The sequence below is a fragment of the Limanda limanda genome, chromosome 21, assembly GCF_963576545.1.
Source record: "Limanda limanda chromosome 21, fLimLim1.1, whole genome shotgun sequence".
Classification (NCBI taxonomy): domain Eukaryota; kingdom Metazoa; phylum Chordata; class Actinopteri; order Pleuronectiformes; family Pleuronectidae; genus Limanda; species Limanda limanda.
Window position 1 is genome coordinate 11381455 of NC_083656.1, and position 26634 is coordinate 11408088.

General features: G+C 43.1%; 3 protein-coding genes across 3 annotated transcripts; 1 reads left to right on the forward strand and 2 right to left on the reverse strand.

The window, feature by feature from the left end:
* Positions 1-462: 462 nt before the first annotated feature.
* Positions 463-13103, reverse strand: LOC133028004 (ubiquitin carboxyl-terminal hydrolase 31-like). Its single transcript, XM_061095195.1, has 16 exons — positions 12558-13103; positions 8600-8737; positions 8315-8403; positions 7200-7292; positions 6809-6944; positions 6364-6514; positions 5935-6115; positions 5136-5247; positions 4934-5028; positions 4443-4520; positions 4212-4341; positions 3239-3358; positions 2916-3141; positions 2356-2514; positions 2093-2245; positions 463-2003 (listed from the first exon to the last, which is right to left on the reverse strand). The coding sequence occupies exons 1-16, from the start codon at positions 13101-13103 to the stop codon at positions 463-465; spliced, it is 3948 nt and encodes a 1315-aa protein (XP_060951178.1).
* Positions 13104-15355: 2252 nt separating this feature from the next.
* Positions 15356-23835, reverse strand: cog7 (component of oligomeric golgi complex 7). Its single transcript, XM_061094404.1, has 17 exons — positions 23344-23835; positions 21370-21518; positions 21005-21121; positions 20446-20614; positions 20254-20336; positions 18942-19064; positions 18650-18848; positions 18420-18547; positions 18167-18321; positions 17937-18053; positions 17729-17794; positions 17438-17624; positions 17212-17352; positions 16984-17064; positions 16774-16888; positions 16298-16441; positions 15356-16136 (listed from the first exon to the last, which is right to left on the reverse strand). The coding sequence occupies exons 1-17, from the start codon at positions 23507-23509 to the stop codon at positions 15970-15972; spliced, it is 2307 nt and encodes a 768-aa protein (XP_060950387.1). The 5' UTR covers positions 23510-23835; the 3' UTR covers positions 15356-15969.
* A 1024-nt stretch (positions 23836-24859) lies between these two features.
* On the forward strand, positions 24860-25756 carry LOC133027389 (myeloid-associated differentiation marker-like protein 2). Its single transcript, XM_061094383.1, has one exon. It carries the CDS (start codon positions 24860-24862, stop codon positions 25754-25756), a length of 897 nt encoding a protein of 298 aa, XP_060950366.1.
* The last annotated feature ends 878 nt before the right edge of the window (positions 25757-26634 follow it).

Here is a 26634-nt window from a genome sequence, read left to right on the forward strand (position 1 = left end):
ATCTGCATGTTAAAAATTGCCAGTAAACTTCCTTTGGTGACTGAGTGGTCCATGTTTGACAGTTCTCAAAAGTATCCCGCTACCTTTTACAGTATATTTGCTTTCCATCTTGTGCAAAGTCACCTTTATTTTCACCTCCTACTGAGATGTACATCTCCCAACTATGCTACAGACAGAGCAAGGCAATCATTTCAATACATGTGGAGTCCATGCTTATTTACAATACATTAGAATATTCCTCAAAATCAATGCAATCCATACAAAGTGCTTTGTTAAAATCCATTCCTAAATAACTATTTAACAATGTGGACAGTACGCGTCCAGTATGGCAGCTGGTATTCAGTAACCACTGAAAAGCTACAGGTGCTTTAAAGATGTTGGTCAGACACTCAGGTCTAGTTTGATGGTTAAAACACCTCGGAGCTGCACTTGAGAAATTGTTATCGAGTCTTCGATGCAACATCACTTGGACCTCTGGCTGGATTGTGTAGAGTTGATGGGGATCTTCCTGGACTGCATTGTCTTTTTAACAGGCTCCTTCTTTGAAAGGTCCTTTGCATTGGCGGAGGACTGGGTTGTCGTTTCCGCTCCAGAAAGCTTGGACTTTGTAGAGGGCAGCAGTGAATGCTTGGCTGCGGCAGATGCCTTCGAGGATTCCTTGTCTTTGGCTGTTGTCACGTTACTCGGGGCCTCTGAAGCCCCATTCTGAGATTTCCTGCTTGCTGCATGTTGGCCTCCTTCTTTAGCTGCATCACCAACACTTTCCTCTGGACTTCCTTTAGCCTCTGCTGTCCCTGATTTTCCACCATCAGCTGACTTACGGGTCTCCTTGGGCCTCAGAGCAGTTTTGAAGAAGGACAGACCTTTGTCCTCCGTCTTACTGTTTATACGAGGTCCCCTTAATGGTGGTGCTGAGCTCGAAGACGAGACGCCAACGCTCGAGGATCTGAGACTAGTCACAGAGGAGCTACTGCTAGAGTTAGGGGCCACCTCCCTGTTCTCCGAAGCCCGACCCGGCCTGCCCTCCGCTCTACTAGCGGCACTTGACCTGGAGGGAGGTCCTCCGTGGCTGACCTTTCTCTCCGAAACTGCATTGGGCCGTGAGGAATCACGGCTTGCACTCCTTTCTGCTGCTCTAGTCCTTGCAGAGGCGGTGCTTTTCTCGCCACCACCTCTAGGTGATGCCCTTCTCGGAGGATGTGAGCTTTGCGCTCCTGGAGGACCACCCTTCCTCTGTTGGGCAGAGTCTGGATGTAATGCGTCTGGGTTTTGAGAGGACCCTTTTTTGGAGGGCGTTGCTGTTTTCGAGGAACCAGCCTTGCTAGTTTTAGGGGGTCCATCACTCTTGTCCTTGGGGTTTGATGCTGATGCTACACCCTTCTGTGTTCGAGACGGTGACTTGTCAATGGCCGGGGAAGCAGGAGAGCAAGAGCTGGACGATGTTGAGGAGGTGGTGGGACGCTTCTTGGGACTCCTTTCACTCTCTAACCCAGTCTTTGCTGAGGTCCTTTTACCACCTGTGCTATCTGCAGCCCCGTTTCTTTGTTTCGGCTCTTTAGCAGCTGCCCCATGTCGAGGACTAACTGGCTCAGCAGGAGTGACTATGTTGTTGTTATCCCCAGCCTGGATGGAGCTCCTCTGCTCCGCCTGAATCACAGCCTTGGAGTGAAGCTGCTCTATCAACCTCTTACTGCCAGGATTACTATCCGAAGCTGCAAGGGCCAACTTGCACCCTGACAGTCTGTCCGGCTTAGGCGATCCAGTGTAGCAGGGGGTTGATAGCTGGCTATCAACAACCTCTCCTATCACATCCAGAGTTGGGGAGGAGGAGTGGGACTCCAGGGAGAAGCGTGAGGGAGAGTTGGAACGAAGCTGGAGCTTAGCAGAGTGGGACCAGGATGGTTTAGTGCCATTTTCACTGAGAACCAACGGACTGGCGATGGAAGATCTCGAGGTGAAGGTTTGCCTCTGCATGCCTCTCACTGCTGGGCGGCTCGATAGGCCTGCTTTGTAGAGAGACACAGACAAATGTTAGACTCTCAAAGAAAAACATTGATGAAATCCTCCGAGAAATATCATAAGTCTCCCTCACCATCGTCCTCGCTCCGTTCAGCAGTAAACTCAGCGGATTCAGAGAGGGAGGCCAATGAGGTGCGTCTGGAGGAACCAGATGAGGCTTGGCTGGGGGGACGGCTGCCCATCAGCCGACTAATCCAGTGCTCACACAACGAAGAACTGGTGGAACCTTAAGTCCCAAACAGAGAGTGGCTGAACATCTGCAATTCATCCCATTGACAAAACCCAAAAATATACTGTTTGAGAGGCAGTGTCGAGCCTCATATCAATAAAAGTTACCTCCCACAGAGCTGTTGGCAGACCAGGATGGAATAGTGGCTCGTCTTTGATAGAACAAGATGTAAGCAGTCTGCTTGCAGACCTCATCTTCAGACATGGGATGAACGTCACTATCATCAAAGCAGTACCACTGTCCGTCGATGGAGTTCTTACAGTGAGCTACAAGACACATATAAATAAGATATGATAAATATATTGTGAAGGTTTTATAAAAAACAAACCAGTTTAAGGTACAAGGAAGGTAAGCGAGCCTAATTAGTCCATTGGTTAACTAGTTAACTGGCTAACAGTGTTCATCATTTGATCCAGAAGTCGTACTAGAGACAGGCAAAGCACAAGTGCATTTGTTGGATCTAAAAGTTTGGGTTTGAAATTAAACTTCCTATTACCTTAAATAACATTTGAGGATTCTCTTTGGGTAAGTGCACATGTCAAAAAATATATAAAATAGGTATTTTTTAAATATATTTTAATGAAGAATTGCTACATATTATATCTTTAATACAATAACCATATAGGGACGTCTGTAACCGGTGGTGTGTGTCATGGGGCTCTGTTACCTGTGTAATGACCTCCCTGCATGGTCCCGTGGTGGTTACACACCGCGTACAGGTCATAGAGGAAATCCTCCGGATCACGACCCATCCCATAGGGCCGTCGCCATGGTGACCAGTGGGAGGGGAGGCTCCAGCTGCTCTGGCTCCTCTTTACCATGTGGGGTGCCATGTCCATACCGGTGAGCGGGAACTTCACCATGTTCTGCATCTTCATCCGTCGATCTGCATCCTGAGGAACACAACAACGTTCACAGCGTTGAATTCCACAGCAAGTTCTTCTACAAGCACCTCGTACAGAAATGTAAAAATGCATTGTGTCTCACTACCTGTCTGAAGCGCTTCAGGTGGAGTATGAGGATGTCTGGCAGGGTCCACAGACTGAGCTTGATGCTGCCCTGCTGAAGCTGCTTACAGTGTGGACATCGCCACGCGTCATCCGGAGCCAGCTGAAATGTGGAGAACATCAGTTATTAAAGAGTAACGATTATAAAGTCTACCTCATGTTCTCTGGTCTTGTTTTTGTGTCATGAAAGCTCAGCTCTTTCAAATTTTTAGAACCATAGAATCTCTGAATCTCAGCACACCTAGAGCGGGTGCCCCTACATTGTAAATGTAAGCAACTTTTATTTCTAATTCTAAACAGAGATGACTGGGCCTTTTGCTGCATGTCCTCAGCATTCCCTCTTTCTAACCCTAACCCTTCTTAAAATAGATTTTAAAAATAAAAAAATATACAGCAAAAAAACATTGAAAACTAATAGGGCCAAACGTAAATATGGCAGAGATATAACTCACCAAACAATCATACACTGTCTTTGCTGATTGGTTTCTAGACCTCTTCGTTTATATATAGACGATCATGTCTTATACTGTCCCTCACTCTGATGACTGCTTATATCTGAAAACCCTTGTTTTTGTCCCACAATAAACAAGATTATATGATACATATCTTTTGAAATCGAATCAAAAAATCCATCTGGAAACTTCATAGGGGCTAAAACAAGCACAATGTAATTGTATGCGAAACAAAACTGGGAAAAGGAGGGAAACCTGGAAATAACTAATAAGAAAAGGTGAACGTGCTTGAGCTGCAAGTTGAAAACTTCAAGTTCATATATATGGAGAGAGAATTGTTGGAATAACCTGATCTTGATTACTCCAGTACAATAGAAACATTTTAGAACCCGTCTCTTTTCACAGGAGATGGAGTCATCTGCCTAAATCAAGCCACATATTTTTTCCCTGTCTTTGATAATATCCAAACTACTAAAGACCCCATCGCCCCACGTCTCAGGCTACCTGTTCCTCTTTGGTGTAGAGCTGAAAGCACTGGGCGAGCGAGCAGGTCTGAGGCTGCAGGTGCTGCTCCTTCACCTGACGCACACTCTCAGCGTCCGGGATGTATTCGTCCTCGGTTCTTTTGAAGAGACTGCAGACACAGCGCGGCACAAGTCACAGAGGGATCACACAGAATTCCGGAAGCAACAAACATCTGCCAGGAGCTTAGTGAAGTGGGTGTGTTTCACTTACTAGTCTTTTGTCTCCTTGTCCCATTCAACCACAATCTTGACATGAGGTGGTCCTCCAGGCCCGCAGGACTTGTACGCCCTGTTAAATAATATAACATTGAGAGAATTACCCATAACATTTTATACACTTAGTTAAAATAATAAAACTGTACAGAGCAATTGAAAGATACACTGGAGTAATATTCCACTGGAGATCCCAACTACAAGCCTCTTTTATGAATTGTTGGAAAGTGTGTTTTGAAATCAAATATGCATTTTGATCTGAAATGGCTTCCATAGGCCATGATGAAGAAAAAACTAACCTAGTACAATATAATATAATAAATGGAAATGGAAATCTAAAGTCTGATACACCAAACAAGCACTGAAGAGTAGGACTACATACTGTAACTATTCAATCCATTTTAAGTGGTTTGAACACAGTGCAGGATTTTATGTAACAACTACTCAACTGAGGCAACACTTCTCCCTTGTGGTAAAAAGTGGTATTACCTCTCCACAGAGGGATGGCAGAGTGGCTGTTCCTCCTGAGGCAAGAGATACGTGATTCCAACCACGCCCACCACACGTAACGTGAAGGGCCCCACCTAAAGACCACCAGGGATGAGACATGATCAAATATAACCCATTTACAAGATTGCTAAAGAAATAAAACATAATCAAAGGGTGTAGAAAGCAGGTTGGGAGTTTGAACCTGCACAAAGGCTCCTGGTCGCAAAATGTGACGCATCTTCTCCAGGATCTCTTTCTGAAGAACGTCCCAGGTCACAGTTCGCTCTAAATACAGAATGAATGGATTTCCAAACCTGCAGGGAAACAAAAGCAGTGAGGGTTTTTTTGAATTACTATTATTATATAAAATGTATTCAATTTAAATTTGTGTTCCAAAGTATTTTATTACTTTGTATATTTGTTTGTTTGTTTGTTAGCAGGATTACGCAAAAACTTCACCACACGGATTACCACAATCCGGCCATATTGTAAGAAAGGGTTTTTTCCGTTGATTTTTTAGAAAACAATTCACGGATCAGGGATGTTTAGGGGGGGTATTTATGAGCAGATCTTTGGTGACATCTAAATGACATTCCAGGCTTAGTAAATGTAAATATGGTTTCTAGTGTGAACTGTAGGTTAAGTCCGTTGCTCATTTATAGATAAGTGTAGGAGGGCAAATTACCATGGGGACTCCTTGAACAAATCAAGTGCACAACAATGCATCGTCAGCTTTCGGTAGATTTCTATACATGAGTTCAAAAGTAATAAGATAATGGGGGCGACTGGATGTCTTAGAGGAACTGTATAATTACTGACTAATTAATGCATTTGTACGCCAACATTTTGACAATGGGGTTATAATTGCATTATTACATGTTTATGATTCATTAAAATATGTGCCTGTAGACTCCAGTCATGTGCCTGTAGACTCCAGTCATGTCAGCTCCATATCCCATAAGTGAATTAGGTCGGGGTCAGCCCCTGATATTAGATCATACCTGCGTCCTTGCTGTCCAGCGCAGGCTCTGTTACACACCAGCAGGACGATCTTCTCCACCTGCCCGCTGTTCTTGTTAGGACTCGCCGGGGGTGTCGTCGGCTCTTGTATTTGCGTGGGAATCCTGTTGTTGTCTGTGCCGTACTTCAAGTTGTTCTGGTTCAGATTTGCATGTGGGCTCCCTGAAATGAACAAGTGAAAGTTACAAACTCTCCAAAAATCAGTGTGGGTGAAAACCACCCACACTGCTGGGTGACTCAATCCAACGTGCAGGTCAGAGTGTGTGTGTGGCAGCTTCCTGAACCGGGCGTTTCTCCAATATATGGCCAGTTCTAACCTATACCCTCCACTCCCACGACCGTAATGAGACAGAGAAACTGATTTCTGACTGGGGAAGGGGAGGGGGGGGGATGTAAACAGGATGTTGTACCGCTTCTCTTGGAGCGGATCTGCTCGGGTCTGAAGAGCTCCGGTGTCTCAAAGGCAAAGATGGAGTCGCTCTCCTGAATGATCTCCAGGTCGTCGTCGTCGTCGCAGAAGGAGCGATGGAAGCCGTCGAAGTACATTTCAGTGAGGGCGATCTGAACAGAGACGGGTGACATTAGGTTCATTCATTTGATTAGAATTTGCGGCAGTTAAAAGCAGCAAGTTATTAATAAAGAGACTTTATTCTGAAACATAGAAGATTGACATGTTTACTTGGTGTTAATTATAAAACGGTGGCTCAAATCAACTGAGATAATTCTCGTCTCCCATTAAAAAACAAATCAACCCGCTGAATTCTCTCATGGCAAACACTTCCATCCAATTTCCTCAAAGAACTTTAATCCTCTTAATTTTAATGCATTAAAAAAAGTTTCCCAACGTGGCAGCACCTGTTGCGCAGGGATTTTGGTCTCTTGGGCCACAGCTTGTCTCAGCCTGGACACGGTGCCGGAGAGCGGCACCGCCACCCCGACTCTCATACAGTGGGAGCACTTTCCTTGGTACACCACTGTCACATACAGCGGCCTGCAACACAGACACATTGAAATTAATTGGCTGTTCCATAACCGCGGCAGGACTGATGTTTCAAAGGTCCATGGCATCTCCTAATTTTAGCTCCCTCCTGTCACATCTCTCCTGGGTTTTTGCTAATCCAGGGTTGACACTCTTTTTAATTCTACGTCCAGAATACATCACGTCTCCTCGCATTTTTGGATGTTTGTTTTTTTCGTCTGACAGATATTTCCCTACTCGTATAAAGTGGATGCAGAGCCGGCTTACCGTGTGTGAGGTACCGGGATTGGCAGTGAGATGCAGAGGAAAGGATCGAAGGTGTTGCTCTGTTTCTGGCAGTGAGGGCAGGTCAGAGACGACCTGCACAGAGACATGTCCCAGAACTGTTAGTGAATAAGTGGTTAATTAATTATAATTAATAATTAATAATAATTAGTTGAAAGTTTTGGAAAGTGAACTCAATCATTTTATTGCTGAGAGTTAGAGGAGAAGATGTATACCTATGACATGTATGTACATACAGAAAATATAAGCAGTCGATTAGCATAGCTTAGCATAAAGACTGGAAAGGGGGGACCCAGCTAGCCTTGCTCTGTGTTACTTCCCATTGTGAAAAAATAAACACAATGTGGCATGACAAATTACATTTGCAACAGATCAAAAAAACATAATACATCATGTAAGCGACTTTGATATCTGCTGGGAGGGGGATTTTGTTACTTGTAGAAAAAGTCAGATTTCCTGTTTCCTGTTCCCAAGCTAAACAAAACCAGCTGCTGGCTTCCTTTTTTAAAACACTTCCTTCAGAACTGAATTGTGTACAAAAACATGGAAAACAAATAGAACCTCTGGCATCACAACAAAGGAAATTTGATGTTTAGAAAAATAGATTGAGATTTTTTATGAATTTAATCGACTCAGAATGTTTATTATCCATCTACATCAGAGTGATATCAACCTTCTTCTAACTAGCAACACGTAGCACATGAACCAAGATATTGGAGGATTTCCTTTTCAATTAGTGGAAATAAGAGGAACATTTTAAATGTAACTTCCATTTCCTGTGGTAGGCTGGTTATGATAATGTAGTGTAATGTAGTAATTTGATTTGTGCTATACATTAGTACATGTAGTGGATAAAATATCCTGTTGTCTGAAGACGGCCATTTGGAAATTAACGAAAGGAAGGTTTAGAATATTTCATAATATTGTGTTATATGTTAATCACTTATTGTCTTGGAAGACGCATCTTTGTTTGATTCCTTGTAAATGTTGTGCATTGATTTTCACATAATAAACATGTATGAACGCTGGTAATAAATGTGTATTTACATTTGGTCTAAACGGATCGTATACGTATTCCAGCGACTTTAAAATGTCACCTGTATTGTGCCTGAAACAACTCCTGTACAAAAGAGCCAGGTGCTGGTAGTGGAGATCCTTCAGGGGGATTTTCTTCTTCCACTGGAGGCTGCACATATAACAAACAAGAGTTAGTTGACAAACACGCACAATGTAATGCATGTTAAATAACAACACCATTCACTATATTGTAACAGTGGAAAACACAGAAGGGGTCAAAACATTAAAAATATATCCAGAAATCTTGATTTTATTTTCCAGTACTGAGCATACATTAGCCTTCACTGGCCTGTGTTGCTGTTTACCTTCCGAGGAGGTCTGATGTCAGGGTGCACGATATGATTGAGGTCTTCGTGAACTCTGTCCAGCAGCCAAAGGAGGAATTCCTGGGCGTCGTGCTGGGAGTTACCTCTGAACTGAAGGGCACTCTTGGACACAACATTCTGCAGCACACAAAAAAACAAATCAAATTTCAGCACATCGCTCCAAACCACAGAGACGATTTCACATGGTGCAGCCGAGGCTTTCTTCTCGACATTGCCTGATCATAAAATATTCAGTGCGTTTGACCGGGTTGACGATCAGCACAATCCTAAAGGTCAGCGGAGGTGGTGGGGCTCTTTGAGAGGCAGGCGCGGAGAAGCTTTTTAAAACCAGGACCCAGGGCTGGAAATCGACAGATTAACCGCCCCACTGACCATTAGGGACCAGCGATGAAAACAGTGTGTGCTCGGCGGATATAAAGTCACCCCTGCTAACCGGATATCGAATGTCACACAAGGTCAAAGATCCAAGTTCTGTGCGTCTTCCCAGCTTCTCCCAGGGGTCTTTCTTTCTCCTCTCAAGGCATCAGAGAGGCAGCCTCAGCATTTCTGACAAAGTGTGACGCAAACACAGAGCGAGCCGTCCGTCTGAGGCTACACCACAGCAAGGTCTTTCATGAGACGGGTTTAAGGCAAAAAAGAAAACACAGATCAATAATGTTTTGTTTTAAGCGTCTGCATCTCTTTGAAACAACTCGATAAAAAATAGCGCATCCTAAGAATCCCTGTCATGCAGTTACTGATCCTCTCAATGTTCCTGATGAATAAAAGACGTTTAATAAATACAAGCAGTGTAAATGACAAAAAAAAGATAACACAAAAGATTCATGCAACAAATATTTATAGTGTTACTGAACTCGGATGAAGTAACAAAATAGAGATTAATGTATTTCTATAGCAACTATGTTATTGCATGTTCATTATAATATATCTTTGATATTTCAGACTGTTCCATCAAATTGATTTTGCAGTGTGGCATTCTATAATAAACTAGAAATAAAAAGAGAGGTGTTTTCTTTCATGTTATAATTTACAATTTAATGTGTTTCCAAGGGATTATTGTGTCTAGGGAGGGATTACCAGGCGATTTACGGTACATGGATAAGAAAATCCACACTGATTTGAAAATATGAAGATGGGAAATTATGTTACGGGAGATTTTAAGACTGAGGGATTTTTAAGATCACATGAAAGGGTTTGTCTCTAATGCAAAAAACAACAGGGTAGAAATACTTAAATCCAAAGAAAACTGTTTAGGCAAAGGGGGAAATTGTAACGTTTTCTACTGTATCCAATTGTAAAAAATCAATTCCTTTCGAATCTGTGATCAATAATTTATGTAGTATATTGGCACAAATAGGATTCAACCCATTATTACTACATGACATTAAGTATCGCAAATCATCTAGGAGAGTTTGTGTAGATTCTGCTCAGGGGCAGTTGGGATGCTGCACAACATCCAGATGCTCAGAGCAATTTCTTGAGAAAGAAAAATGGATTCCAAGACACAGTGTTGTTGTTGTTGTTATTATTTGACCGGATACGTCTCCCTAATGATCTTTGAGTGCTCTCAGTTTAGGCTCAGATTGTGGTCAGAGGCAAGAGGCACAAGCAAGTCACATGCAAAGGCTGGGAAGTGCACAAACCAGGAGAAGCTGCATTTATGGTTTTGATGTAGACGACTGAAAGATACATCTAATTTTTGCAAGTGAGAAAGGAATCACTTTCAGTCCATCCGTATTTTTTCTGTTTATAAAGAGAACATCTGTAAATATTCAGCTGCACGCCCTCACAAACTATAAGAAAAAACATTCATTTGTATATACTTAAAATTCCTCGTTTCTATTCTAAATTGAATAAATGTGCCTGATATAGACTGCAGCTGCACTTTGTTTCCCCACTCAGTTAAACATATTCAAGGCCTCTCACTGTGAACAGAACAATCTATATCCAATCAGACAGTTTGTTCTCTGGCTGGCAACCAAGGTAGGAAAAAAAAAATGGACGGAAATAGAAACACAGCGGAGAACGAGAAATGCGGCCCTGTCCAATTTAGGTTCTCTCTATCGTGTATTTTGAGATTCTGAAGGAGACAGAAAAAGACACAGGCACAAAAAAATATATCCGTGTTGTGATCGTGACGAGCAGCGTTTCCAGGTTGAAGAGGTTGAAGCGAGGCTGGAGCAGAAGCTGGCGAGCGTTTGACAGACGTTTCAAACAGTAAATAACGAGAAGAGCTCAGCTTGATGATTCAACGCTCAGATGAGCTCAAAGGGAATTTTAAATAAACGAGTGTTTGGTCTAAAAACACTGACTTTGTCTTTCCCTCTTGGATTTATTCTCCTAAAAAAAAAGCCTGATCATAAGCACAAATATTACATAAGCTGAGCTGTGGCTCCATAGAAACTGACAGAAGAAAGAGACCTTCTTGTTTTTTGTTTTTTTTCATATAAAACATTTAAGTAAATAGACGCTTGTTGGCAAACCGGTCAGTCTGGTTGGTACTTAATCACTTCATCTTACCCCGTCTGCAATTATTCTGACAGACGAAGAAAGAACAGGATGTTTAATACACCAAGTTCAGATATTTATCTGCATTTGGTTTTGTCAGTGAAAATACTTTTCTGCAAACATTTATTTGGCAAATAGCTCACTGTGATCTCCTCCCTTCACAACACACATCAGGGTTTTACAGCAAAAGATACAACCTGGGATTGAGGTGCTTCTGTATCCAATAGTGTTATTTGTAGCATTCTTAACTTTGGTGTCTTTACTTTACTGTTCAGACTTTCAAGTGAGACAATGGATTCAATTGAATATAATGAATATCTGGATCCTGATTGTGACAAACATCAGTAAATGTCAGAAATCAAGACTCGTCTAACTTTCTTTTTAGTTTTTTTTTTTTAAATCTTCCTCTATTTAAAATCAGACTTATTCTGATCTGTAAATGTACTTTTAGAATAAAGCACTGAAATGTGTGCAGTTTGACTCTATATGCATCATTGATCCTTGTATCCCTATACTGCATACATTGTATCTACTTTTTTTGGACAGGGGCAGATCCAGGGGTGGGGGCAGGGGGGCCCTACATGAAATCGAATTGCCCCCTGAATTGCCCCTATCCTGTCAGTAAAGTCTCTTTTTTTTCATAAACTAGTAATTTATTAGACATGAACAATGAATGTGATCATTTGTCTAGAATTCATTTTCTAAGTTTTATTAAAGTCTATTATGTGCTTGAACAAGTAGCGATTTTCAACATACAGTAAATAATGTGTGAATGTGCTCAAAGCTACAGAACTAACAACAAACAAGCACAAGACTTAAACGTGAACTTAAACTAGTTTCAGACACAGACCAAACTTAAGATAATGTCCTGACATTCTCCAGACGGCAGGAAATTCTCCAGAGGTTTCATGGCGATCCAGTGTGCGTGTTGAAGAACATTCCTACACATGACGCAAAACTTTGAATAAATAAAGGGCCGACCCATGTTTATTGTGTTGTAAACAAAAACACATGATCTCCACCGCGGAATATATACGTTATGTTTCGCTGAATATATACGTTACATTACGTATATATTCAGCTCCAGAGATTTCTGCGGTGTTGTGAATGAGTCTGAGCAGAGGACACTGCATTGGTCAAACTCCGTGGAAAGTCCGAACTCCACTCTGCGGACATTCCCTGGAGTTTGTGTCTAGAAAAGGCTACTGGGCCATCCAACCATTATCTATACCTCTCTATATGTATATATTTGAGGGTCAAAGGGGGAGCTGACATTGGGTGAGAGGTGGAGGAACACCCTGTCTGACCCGGGATTCGAACCGGGAACCTTCAGGGCCACTTATAACTGGCCCCTCTGTCTAAAGTGTGGCCCCTGATTCAGAACCATCCCAGCTCCGCCACTGCTTTGACACCACCACACCCGTCCTACCTTGAAGTCCCTGCTGTGCTGAGGTGTGTACTCAAAGGTCCAGAGAGCCCGCACCAGGCCGGACAGCTGCTCCGTCACCTCCCCGGAGTCCTGCTGCTGCTGCTGCTGGCCGGCCCTCCTCAGCACCAGCACCCCGTTGGGCTTGGCCTTGTCCCCGCTGTTGCTGCTCGTCTCCGCCCCTCGGAACTGCTCCAGGGCCAGGTACTCGGCGAACAGCTCCGTGTTGCTCAGGCACTGGAGGATCGCGTTCATGAAGCAGGTGTTGCCGTGGTTCTTGAGCCCGGCCACCCCGGGCACCTTGTCGCCGAAGGGGAACCCCCCGCAGTCGCTGTCGTCGGACGGCACCGACCCCCCGGTGGTGCTCGGCAGGAGGCTGGAGTCGTCCTTGTCGTCCTCGGCGGCCTGCTCGTCGGTGCTGAAGTGGGACAGGGTGGACAGTGTCCGGAGGACTCGGTTCATGAAGCTGCCCACGGAGCGCACCGAGCTCCTCCGGAACAGCTTCTTGCTGAAGGATTTCTTCTCCTTGCTGCTGACAACTTTCGACATGGTGCCTGAGATGGTGTGGTGTCTCCCCCCTTCCGCTTATAACACCGTAATAACCCAGAGATCCCCCCCCCCTTCTTCGTCTGTCCGATTAGCGCATGGCCCGGAGCCTGCTGTGCGATGACAGCACCCTCACGCTGTGGTGTCGAACACGAGGCCTGGGCATCTTCCACAGAAACACTGGGGCCTGGTGCTGGTCAGGATCACTTCACATCATCTGGAGCCGGCGGAGGAGGATGGGATCAGCCCGCGGGCGACACTGCGTCGGATTGCATAAACCTGGAGAGACAGGACGCCGTGCGTAAAAGCCTGAGGTGGTCCCCGCGCCCGCCTGCAGCCATCCTCCCACAGGGGGGTCCGGGGGAAAGATCACAACACAACAAGGAGGCTGGCGATCAGCGACGCGAGCTTCCACCTCTCACAAGTGGGCAGAGGAGATGATCGGGATCCCTCATCATTTATTCAAACCAAACCGCAGCTCCACCCTTTTTAAAGGTATTCCTCCACCCGTCCCTGGTGATGGTTACCACGGCGATGCTGAGAACGGATCGGCCGATGTTTACCCCGGGGATCGTGGATGGCTTCCGCCCTAAAGCATCGGTCTGGCACACCGAGGAACCCCGCGACCGGAGCGGCTCAGCCCGCCGCCGCCCCCCCCGCGCCTCTCCGCCCTGGAGGATGTGCTCGTGGTCCAGATGTTCGCGGGTCTCTGTCCCCATCAGAGACTCGTGGACGCGGTGGTTTCGGTTGTCTTCCTCCTCCCAGAGTCTTCAGCTTCGCCTCAAATAATCCAGCGCCTCCGCCGTCCGGACGGGATTCCCGGCGAGGCCGCTTCCCCCCCCTGTCTCCATCAGCATCCTCTGTAGGCTCCGCCACTGCAGGCAGGGCGGGGACGGCTGACGTCAGGGGCCCGACACTGGTCCATGTCGGAGGAGGAGAGGAGCTGGTTCAGCGGCGAGTGATGATGCTGCTGCTGGGCGATGATCCGGCTCTCCGGACGGCATGGACACCGATGAACTGATGATTATTATGTCAACTTGTAAGAGCATTATTTACAGAAATTTAAAAATATAAATGATTATGGCTCAACATTGCAAGTCAGTGCAGGAAGGATTAACCAGTATAATGAGTTCAAGACTTAATATTACATGAGCCTATAAAGGCCTTTTTAAATAATTATAATAATAATAATAATAGTTTGGCTCTAGCTCCCACCGTGACCCTCATAAGAAGTACAGATGATGGAGGCATGTTTAGATGATGGAGGGATGAATGGTTGAACAGCTGATAAGAATTATAAAGTATATCTATACAGCACCCGTCAAACGAATCCAACACATTGGATCATGTTTTATGTATTTTCTTGTTTTGTTAATTATTTTAATGATTTGTATTGTTTTAGATTATAAATGAAACTGCTTCCCTTAGGTGATGTCTGATAGCTGCGTCCACCAAGGAGGTTTTTTCGTCAGCAAGATAACACAAAAATAACTAAAGAGATTTCCATGAAATCTGGTAGGAAGGAACGGAAATGGGTCGGATAAGTACCCATTACATTTTTGGCCAGACTGAGGATTTCTTTTTCATTTGCTTGAACATTAAAACATTTTTTGTGAATTTATAAAGAAATAAAAAAGTTCTCGATGAAAGAAATGATACACATTTAGGAGAGTGAAATCTGTGAATATAATTTGGTGCAGCTTGATTGAATTCAAGTGTGGGGCCTTGGTGGAGGTGTGCGCTCTAATGAGTGTCATTCGAGATGTTTATCCAAAGAGTCCAAATCCCAAAGATATTCAGTTTACAGTCAAATAAAACAGACACTCGGAGCTGATCTTTAAATGTGAGGTGAGTCGCATTTAGTCTTAGTAAATAACAAAATATATAAATCTACTTTTGTTTTTGCTCTTTTCTCATACCCCAGGTGTACTTTTATATGTATGAGGGAGTGCATGTGTGTGTGTAGGCTCAGGTTGGGGTTGTTTTGAGTGTTGAATGTTATTTTGTGTGTGTGTGTGTGTGTGCGGTTTGTATGTTGTCTAAGATCAATTGACTGAGAAATGATCAACGTTCCACCAGTATCTCAAACATGAGATTTAGCCCTTGTGCAAAAACAATAAGGTGAAATCCTCTCAGTCTGGAGTCTCACCTGTGTGTTGCCATCTCATATTTTTGTGGCAGATGTCACGATTCTCATGGCGTCAAGAGACAAAAAATACATTCAACATAGAACAAACTCTGCATGTTACCATCCATGAAAAAGATCAAACATTTATTAAACTAGATCTGTTACATCATCAATTCATTCATATCATTTATCCAGCCCTGGCTATAACAAACGAGAAAGATCCCCTCTACCTTTTTAGGTCAACTTCTGAATGTGAAGGTCATTTAACAGAAAACAATGCAGCTCATATCAAAATCATTACCTTAATATAATTTATCATAATCAAATGAATTATCTTAGTTTGACAAGAAATAAAAAACAAACATATGGTTCATATCGATTTAAAATGCTCTCACACATTTCCTGATGAACACTGTGTTACTTACTCAGACGCCTCAGAAACAAATAAATGCAGAAACTAAAGATTTAGAATCAAGACACTTTCTCTTTGACTTGAGTTGAGTTGAAGGCATTATCCCAAGTGAGAAGTCACTTAGTCACACTTAGTTGAAAATGAATCAGTATTGTGAAGAAAACAAGACAAAACCAACAGGATTTTAATCTCTTAGCAGGACAAGAAATCGTAAATGCTGCAGCCCCAAACAATCCAGAAACAGGTCAAACATCCACAAGTCCCCCAGGGGCCAATCTGACACTGCACCTACACGTTGCCTACAGGGTCCTTCCCCCTCTCCTTCACTGTTAGTAGTCGATGCACCGCAGGGCGGCGATGGTGGAGGTCACTCTTCGAGGCAGCAACTTGGCGGTTTGTCTGTAGATCTCTGGCTTGGCCCTCAACAGGGTGACGATGTGCTGCAGGGAGCGGGAGGGCTGCAGGCCCAGAGCGTCCATCACGTTGCTCAGATAGTCTGTGAAGGATAAACATACATTAACTTACCTAAGAGCCACAGTTTCAATGCAATATTCCCTGCGACGATTAATAACAATGGGATTATATAGCACGGTTTTGTTTAGTTGTCAAAAAGCAGCGTTTGCTCCATGTGTCCCTCCAGCGTTATGGTAACTGTACCGATATCTGTGGCCAGCTGTTTGGTGGAATGGGTGCCGAGTTGCGGGATGAGCAGGATGGCGTCACAGTAAGTCTGCATGGTTGCCCGGGCAATGGAGCCCAGCCAGTAGTCTGCTGTGTTGTCCAGCTCGGGAAGGTCGTCACCTGAAACAGATGGAAGGTGATGTTTCAAGGGCTACTTGATGACAAGACATTTTTGGATAGTCATTTTTCTTTTACCTCCACTGAGGAAGTTATGTTTTCACCCTGTCTATTGTTTTGTTTGTTTATCGGCAGGATTGCGCAAAAACTTGATTACCATGAAACTTAATGGAAGGATGGGACAAAGGTCAAGAAAGAGCCCAATAACATCTTGGTGTAGCTATGGACCACGGGTGGATCCAGGATTTTGCCATCACTTTATTTTACATTGAGCTTTTTGATATTTTCCCTTACTTAATGCCTTTAACAGTGCAAAAGTTGATTCTTTGAATAACCTTGTTCTGGAGGGAATGGCAGCTTCCCAGCGTGTAAAGCCATTTCTAACGCCGGGTCCTCCTGGGTCACAAACGGCTCCAAGTGCAGAGGCAGAGACATCAGGTACTGTCCTATCTGGGGGGGAGGAACATAACATGATATTGTTTTATACAACTACTATTGATCTGTACGTATGATTTAAGATTGTATTTAGTTGCAACCTCACTGACATTTGTTATGTATTCTTGTGGTGACAGGCTGTAAGTGGGCAGGTCCTCTGTGTAGCTCTCTCCTAAGCCAGCCTCTTTGTTCTGATCACAAACAAGTAGCACAAGTCAAGATGCTTGAGGTGAGACTAAAATAGATGCACTCACACAGACAATCGGAAAGCTCGTGCACTCCACTCGATTCTGTCAGCAGTTGAAATCAAATAATCTTGAAATTTGACACTTAATCACCTCCATCTTGGAGACGAGGCAGAGCTGGTGTTTGATCTGCAGGAAGACGGAGTCGAACGCCAGCTGATTGGCCTGCTGGTTGAGTCTGGTCAGAGCTGCTCTGGGCTTGGCTAACAGGCTGGAGTTACCTGTGCCCTTCTCCTGTTGGACGAGGGGAAGATGTGTATTTAAAAGCAGCGACCGGGAGACCTGATTAGAAGACATCAACAGACCTATAAAAACATACCTTTAATGAGAAGAGGACTTCCATCAGGCTGTTATATTCAGCCAGATTGCCCCTCTGAAGGTAGTTGTACTCCTGCCAGGGGTTCTTGGTGGCGCTCCTCCTCTCGGTGGAGCTGACCTCCTGGATGCCTGCCAGACTGCGGGGGCTGTACGACTCCGACAAGTACTTACCTGCCGAGCCCATGATCCTATAGGAGGAATTAAAAAAAAGAAAATCATAAAAGGATTCAAAATGTAATGTTTTGCTTCAAATACAGTGTGCACACAAGAGTTTTATAAATGTTTCTATTACTTGTTTGACAGCTGCTGCTCGAAGGCTCCACACTGTCGAAGTAACTCCCCACAAGTGGAAATAATCCTGCAAGATACAAGAGAAAAAACCCTGAAGCATCAGCAACATCTCGAACTAACAAAAGGGCAGTTTGGGAAAGAAATAAGTCTTTTGTATTCTAAATAGAAATTCAAATAACATGCTATTCCAACATAAAGGGAGCTCTAACCTGACTGAGTTCTGGAAGGCCGTCCAATCCTCCTGGAAGACAGATGAACTCGGTGTGTCCTCCAGTTTACACTTCTTCCTGATCGACTGCAGTGTTGTGGAGAAGTCAGACACATACCTGCAAAAAAAAGCACAACGTTAAAACTGGCAACAAACATGCAAATCAATCAAAGTATCACACGTGCTACAAATGAAAGTATTTGTAACAGTCGAACGGTTAAGAATCCTTACTTGGTAAACAGGGCTTTGAGAGCTTGGAGGAGGCCACACACGGCCAGGCCATCGGTCAGTTTGACACAGCGGTCCACAGCAGCACTGGCCAGGCCGAACAACTTGCCGACAGAGTGGCTCAACTCTTCTACACAATCAATGACCTCCCCGTGTTCCTGAAGAGCCGAAACAATGTGCAGTGTGACAAGATTGTAATCAGACAAAAATGACAACTCTATAAGTCGTATGTGTGTATATTTGTGGGGTGCGTTACCAAAGGTACAGCACTGATCTGGATGAGGAGGTGCGCCTCCTCCAGATCTCCATACTGCAGTTGATAGGATTTGTACGGGTCATACAGCGCACAGACCAGCTCATTCACCTTCAGCAGGTTATTCTCACCTGGAGACAAAATACAAACACAACATTAGGACCACACTCACCACATATATCATTCATTCAGTTTGTGTGTTTCGGCTTCATCTGTTTTGCAGGTGCACACACCCAGGTGAGGAAGCATGGCGGCCTCCAGGCTGTGCCCAAACGTGGACGTAGTTTGATGGAGTTCCAGCAGGGTGTTGAGACACTGCTCTTGGGCTTCCCGCTCCATGGCTGAGCTCAGGCAAACTGAGATGGATGGCACCATGGCCCCCAGAGTCTGGATCAGCAGCACCGTCACCACCTCATATGGGTTCTTGAACACCTGTAGACAGTCACAGGTTATTCTGTATTTGTTTTGCACTTTCTCTGGCTGATTACTGTCCAGCATTTCACAGACTGTGTTAGTGTTTCTGACCTGGCTGCTCCACTGGAGCTGAGTGTGCCATGTGGAGAGCAAGGTGTCATAGAACTCAGACAGCTGCTGGTTCAGGCCGAGTTCGCTCTGAGAGAGATCCTGCCAAATACCCACCAACTGACCCTGGAGGGGCCAAAACAAACATTCATTCATTAATACTAGAGCTGTCAAACGATTAAAATATTTAATCGCGATTAATCGCATTTTGTCATAGTTAACTCGCGATTAATTGCAATTAATCGCAAATTTGTATCTATTCTGAATGTTCCTTCATTTATTATTTTTCCATAATTTTACTTTCGTTTTAATGCTCTTATCAACATGGAAAAGTGGATTGGCTTGCTTTATGCAAATGTTTTATATTATTGAAAAACAACATTGCCAAACAGGGCGGTACAAAATAAAATTATAAAGTGCACATTTCAGGTAAACAAGGACTCAGCCTATAGTGCAGTTAAACCATGGCTTAATATTTTCTTTTTTTCAAGTTTGCTGTGAACATAGCAGTCAGTCCTCTTATTTCAGAAACAATGAACCATAACAGTTAGGTTACCAATAAAAGGTAAGCCTACTACTTCTTTGCTTTAAGCTAGCTACTCAAACAGACAAGCAACAAATAACAAACAAACAAAATACACAGGCAGGTGTCGGCCTACTTTGAAATGAATGAAACACAGAACTTTGTAGGGCTATTTGAGTCCTCCCCTTATTTGTGGAAAATGTATGAAATAAGAAGTACCCTATTTTTAAATAAATAAAAACATATAGCTGCAGCCTAATAGTGTAACGGACTGGGTTTATGTTTATGTTTGGTTTTGACGTATGTTCAGTAAAACACTGTGTTGAAGGAGCGCTCTGATGTCTGACGGTCATGAAGGGGTCTGGGTAGGACATGTGACTGTTTGGACCAATAGGATGGGGGGATCGGGGATCAATGAGGAAGTGAAGTGTTGATGTCTGCGAGAGACGGAGTAACAGCGAGAGGTGCACATGTTCGTGTAGAGGAAAATACCAGTTACTAAACCACGAAGAAGTTCCGTGTCCTGTGGGACGCTACAATAGCTTTAAAATATATATTTTAGGTGGCGAAATATTAAAACAAAAAGCGAGAGCAGGTCAGACTGGAGGCGAAACACAGATACTGAAGCTGCAGCTGCAGCTCTGCTTTAACTTGAGTTAAAAAAATTGACGGTGTTAAAATGGGTTTGCGTTAACGCCGTTAATAACGCGTTAAACTGACAGCCCTAATTAATACATTAATCGTTTTCTTAAAATGTTTTATTCACGTGAGGGAGAGGCCTGTCCCACCTACCTTATGACACTTGTAGTAGTAGGCAAGAAGCTGTGGCATTCTGTCGATCTCTCTGAAGACTTTAACAAACAGCTTGGCCTGGTCTGCAGAGAGAAAGCAGGAGAAAATGTTGAGTACACAGATAGTGACCTTCAGGGAACAGAGATACAGGTTAAGAACAAATAGACAAAAGCTCTTCTCACTGGTTTTTACCTATAGACATGGAGTTAAAAGTCGCTACTATTTGTGGGCTGGCCAGAGCCTCCAGCCGGTTCTTCAGCGCCTCCAGGTGGACGCACTTTTCAGAGAAGTCTGGCGTGTCCACCAGCATGGCCAGGCTGTTCTGCATGCTGGTCAGTTTGGAGGAGATCACTGCAAAGTCCTGGAAGAATTAAAAAACTGTTATTGTCCACAGTATAAAGTCCTAATGTTTTACTGTCAAATAGTATATTATAATATATACTAAAATATGTTGATGACTCTTTCTGAGCTAAATATAATTACGTCACATGAACTGTCTGAGATAAGGCTTGAATCCAAGAGGGGCCATTTTACAGGATTGAGGTGTGTTTACAGTTGAGAGGGTTTGGACTCCTACTTTTCTCAGTAAAATGGAATATTATAAGTGCACAGTTTAAAGAATATAAAAAGGAATTCAACCCATGATTTCTATGGACAAGGCCAGGGTAAGTAGCTACAAATACCAAAAGGTACAATAACCTCCACACAAACATAACAAGCAAAGTCCTGTGAAAGTTTTGTCCATTAATACCTGTGTTTTGAAGGTCTCCTCGATGTCTGCACTCAGTGTGGTCCATTTGTCTGCCTCCTGCAGAGCCTCAGATGCCAGTTGCATGCGGCTCTTCACCTGATCTATCTCCACCAGAACCTGATGAATGGGATCCACAAAAATACAGGTCAGTCTAAAAATACTACATCGCACTGCGCATTATAAATCGCTGTCTGGTTTCGAACATTACGCTGCTTATCACAGAAATTCACAGAAGGTCACAGAAAGTTTATGACTTTAATAATCTGACATAGAACGATTTTACCAGCAATGTTTTACTTGTTAGCTGTGACTATACTTCAAGAATGCAAAAGCTAGATATAATAGTAAAGGAAAAGCTCAAACACCTGCATGGACTGCACAGTGTCCTGCTCAAACTTCTTGATGTCCTCTTTGACCAGGACCATTTGCTCCTTGAGGAAAGAAGCCTCCTGTTTCACAGCCTCCACATCCCGCAGCACTCGGGGCATATTCTGGAGGGCCTGATGACTGCTCTCTGCAAACAGACATGCCGTGGAGTTATTGAGGGACATGAAAAGAAAAGGTTAAGACTGATGCGTGTTCTCGGGTGTGTTCTAATTTACTTTACAAAACATAAGAGAGTTGTCAACCTTACATGCTATTCAAACATTTAACATTTTATTAGGTACAACCAACTTACACAAATGCAGTGTAATAAAACAGCTCTAAATTAAATAGAACATTTTATTCAACCCCTTAATACCAATTAGGGTTGCAAAATTCCGGGAATATTCAAAGTTGGAAACTTTCCATGGGAATTAACGGGAATTAACGGGAATATACGGGAATTAACGGGAATTAGCGGGAATTAACGGGAATAACCGGGAATAAACTGGAAATATTGTGGGTAATTTATACTAACTGTATTTACCTTGTCATATACAGACATAAATATAAACATTTTGTTGTGTCATAGGCTGATTTGAGCCCTGAGGAAACTTTGGGCACTTGACTATATGCTTCTGCATCGTTGTGTCATTCCTAACATAGGTCTTTGCACAGTATTTGCAAATGTACACAGCCTTTCCTTCTACATTGGATGGGGTGAAATGTCTCCACACATGAGATAGTGCACGTGGCATTGTTCTGTAGAATTAGATGAGAAAAAAGTTTGTAAAAAAACACTAATGCACTGCAAGAGATATAAATAGTTAGCCAAACAATTGGAATAGTCTGTAAAAATATTTTACAATTGATGGACAAATTAATGGAAATAGGCTAGATGAACAGATGAACAATCCTCAATAAGCATGCTAATATATTTTCCCGAGTAATATCATGGAAACCTACCTGACTAGTCCTTCACTCTACAGCAGGCCTCAGTAGCCCTGCTGTAGAGTGAAGGATGCTGGGAATTATCTGTGCATGTGATGGAAGAATGCACAGTGGAGGGTTGAAATTCAACATGCAGCGTGTGCTGCATTCGATACATCTTTAAAATAGAGTTTTGAATGATGTTTTTATTGCTCAGGGTTTAATTTGCATAGTTTTATTTTTTTCAAAATTCCCGAGCTTAATATTCCCGTGGAAAGTTTCCGGAAAGTTTCCGGAAATTTACCGGAAACTTTCCACCCCTTTGCAACCCTAATACCAATAGAGTGTTTTTATTCAATAATCCAGACTGTGGCTGCTGTAACTTCTACAGACTTTAGTGATTTCTCTGTTGCTTACAATGATGGTGCAAAGACATAGGAATGGGAGAAATCATCAGTTACCCTGTGGAACACCAAAAATCCACAAAGTAACCTTTACAAGAGTAAGACTTGGAACTTAGGATCATTATTATTTTAGGTTGTTAAGACTGAACTAATTTGACCTATAAGTGTATCGTAAATAAACTGGATTCATATAAAACAAATGTTTTCCTTGGACGAGCCCTGCTTCCATTTTAACTTCCAGCTGACAAATCTGAATGTCTCTCTGTTCATCTTGTCCATGCAGAGTTACCAGTTTTCGAATTATACACATTGTTCTGTTAGCTTTTATGTCGTATGTGTTGTTCTTCCTTGTTGTAAACACAAATGTCCCTTAGGGGATAAGTTGTGCGCTAAAGTTTATTGTTCAGATATTTAACCCTGGAGATAGACTGTAGTTCACTGCTGGGTAGACTCTATGGAGCAATGGCAAAACGCACAATTCAAAACAAACAATGGCACACCCTCAGATTGTGGTGCTGTTGTGTTGTATTAGTAGATCAAGTGTTTAGTCATCCTGCATATACACTGAATGAAGTAAACCCCAGGTATCGTCTAAGCACAGAGACAGACATCAAGAGGCAGCAGGGATAATGGAGGACTGACCCTCGATGGCGTTGTTGACCTCCTGGATGAACAGTTGCAGCTTCATGACCAGTGTGGCTGCGTGTGTGTCCGCTTTCCCCGGCGCGTCCTTCTGCACCACCGTGAAGGCTCCGTTCACCCAGTCCTTCACATCGAAGTCCTCGTCCAGGAACTTGGAGAAATCCATCACGGCCCCTGCAGCCCTGCTCCCGGGCAGAGAGACACCTTCCTCAGTCAGTCAACTCTTCTTCTCCTGCTGCTGCTGCAGTGTGTGTGTCATCGACCCATGGCTAACGTTAGCCGCTAGCTAGTTCTTCCCAAACAACGGCTTCGACACGAATATAAAGTAAATGGCCCAAGAAAAAGAAATGATCATCACTACCAGATAAAGTTCCAGCAATGCGACGGCCTCCTCCAGAGTTATTTTGAAGTGTCGACGGGTTTTACTGGGAGAAAACCACAGACATCTTTCTGTGTTGGAGAAGATTTGCGCTACTGACACTTGACAACAACTTCCTGTTTGTGCGCTCTATTTACCCTCCGCGGAAACAAGGACTAGCAGCAACAAAGGGACCTGCCAAATTAAATATTAAATATATGTAATTAAGAGCTTTTCGACCACAACATTAAAAAATGTGTGTGTTTTTCAATGCTGCTCTGACAGAGGGAGACAAATACACCAACGTGTCTATTTGTACACATATCGGATGGTTTGAAGTTGTGTCACAAATAAATGTATCCGTTTGGAATCGTGTATCTTTTGTTTTCCTGCAATTTCCTTCGCATTTATTCCTTAATTCATTAATAGCTAAATAATTAAACATGTTATACAGGGGGTGGAGGTGGGGGGATACAAAGAACAACAAAGCTAACACTGCCAGGGTTTAAAGTAACACATATGGTGTTGATAGCCTTTTTGTTAATAGATTTAGAAATCTGATTTAAAGACAATAACTAAATTAGGGTTTGTGTTACTGCATTCACACTTAAAGAAAACCAACAGTTTAATTCATCCCAGCCTTCTTTCCTTCAGTAAACATTTGCCCATCAAATAATTTAACTTACTAAGACTATGTTAGATTATTTAATATATAGGAGTGTTTACACCCTGTTTCCAACCTGAGGATAAGCTAATAATAATATAAATAAATAAGTGTACATAATAACAATAGCGATGCTGCTACTACTTATATAAATATAATACAATAAAATAATATAATAATAAAGTTTTAAACTCTTTTTGTTTATTGTGTGACTAATAGCTAGGTCGATTACCTCTCTGTAACTATGTCCCTATTTAAATAACTGATGCAAAAAGAACAATATAAAACTTCAGTTATTTCATATCGGGTGCAGTAGATATTTATCTCTCTCTCTCACGTCTATTATGCAAACCAGAAAGGCAATAAACCGACTGTAATAACGTAGAAGGAAAGTGGGAGGCAGTGAAACAAGTGGAAACTCTCTTCAAACACCCTCAGCCTGTTTCTTGCAGCTCCCTGGGACATCACAAGCATATTTCAGCTCGCCCAGAGAGATGGGGATAATTGATCAGATCAAGGACACAACGTCCCAAGCGGTGTTTTCTCCTGGTACTCTGCTATCTGGACGCGGCGGGCTGCACATGGCTCAGGTCATCCTGTCTCTGGTCACCTTTCTCCTGTCTGCCTTCAGAGGAGGGAGCAGCCATACCTACTGGAGCTACGCCATGTTCACCTGGGCCTTCTGCCCCATCATGACCCTCATCATCACCATCATCGAAATGTTCAAACTCGATGTCCCACTCAACATGTTTTGCATGGACTGGTCTGACTTCACCACGGGCATGGCCATGTCCTCCACGCTCATGACTGTCTCCGTCGCCATCTACTACGCCAACTTCTACCTCTGCTGGACATGTGTGTACGGATGGATAGTGAGTGGGTTTGCTTTTTTGTGCGGTTTTGTTTACGCCCTTGAAGTGTTGAAGGACAAAATCCTGGACAAGAAGAAGGGGACCTACCTGGCCGCTCTGCCTGGATTCTTCAAAGTCTCGGAGGCCTTTGTGAGCTGCATAATATTCATATCACTGACGGGCTACAGCAACAGTCCGGCTCTGATCTTCTGCGTTGTAGCGTACATCATTCCCTTCCCCATCCTCCCACTCATCATAGCCACCAACATCCTGAAGAAGCTGAAGAAGTGTTTGCCTTTTAACTTGGACAGGTTTGTGTTTATATTCCTGGTGATTTCCGTTGTGCTGTACATCTTCGCTGCTGTAGTGTTGCCTGTTTTTATGTTCAGGGACAACCCTCGTCCCAGTGACTGTCCGCCCAGCTCCTGCATCTGGGCCATTCAGTTCATGGTTGCATTCATGACCTATGTGAATCTCACACTCTTCACAGTGGACCTCATTTTTACCTTGCTGGGAATCTGTGGCTTCAAACGCACATAAATATTGGCAATAAGGTTTTAAGTTGCCAGCTTTTAAACAGAATCTTCCATATAAATGATTGATATTCTGTATCAAATGTGATTTATGTCTTGTTTTTCCAATTAATGTACAGTGTGATGTTTAATGAGACGTAAAATTACACATCGGCTACTTTTCCTTTTTTTTTACTCCATTATGCATTGGCGCAACAGGGACTGCATATTCAAATCTCAACACTCTGGCACTCATTCTGACAGTTGAATGCCAGGAAACCGAGATAGTTAGTGCGTGCACTCTGCAGCGCTCAGACCCTTCAGGCCTCCTCTGGTTCCTCAAACTCCATAGACCCTGGAAACAGAAGTAATGGGAGTTGCAATGGATACGAGACTTATTGAGACTCGAACCCACAACCTCTGGTTTCAGAACTGTACCTGGTCGACCTGGTTTTATCCTTGAAATCTCGCTAGACGTCCTTAGGCTACTTAGCTGTGTATAGTGTGTTGTGTATCAATTGGTGCGATGTTATAATTGATTTATAGCCCAAATCTGAGTGAAACCTTAGCTTTATTTAATTTTCTTTATTTAATAACATAAAGTCTTGCATTGTATTCAAGTCAGGAGTGGAAAATATTTTATAATATGTCTTATTGTTGATTGACACTCAATCATACATTTCTTTCTTAGGAGTTATGAATAAATAAAGTGAACCTCTTGTATAAAATGTGCCTTTTTAAAGTAAAGAAGGGAAAAGTAATGGTTTAACGAGAATGAACTAGAGCCCTTTCTGCACGAACTAGATAGGAAACCTCTTTGTAGATATCATCATAAATTTAGCTATTTCAACAATATTGTATCGACAATAGTTCACATAGGGCATATTCAAATCTCACCACTTTGGC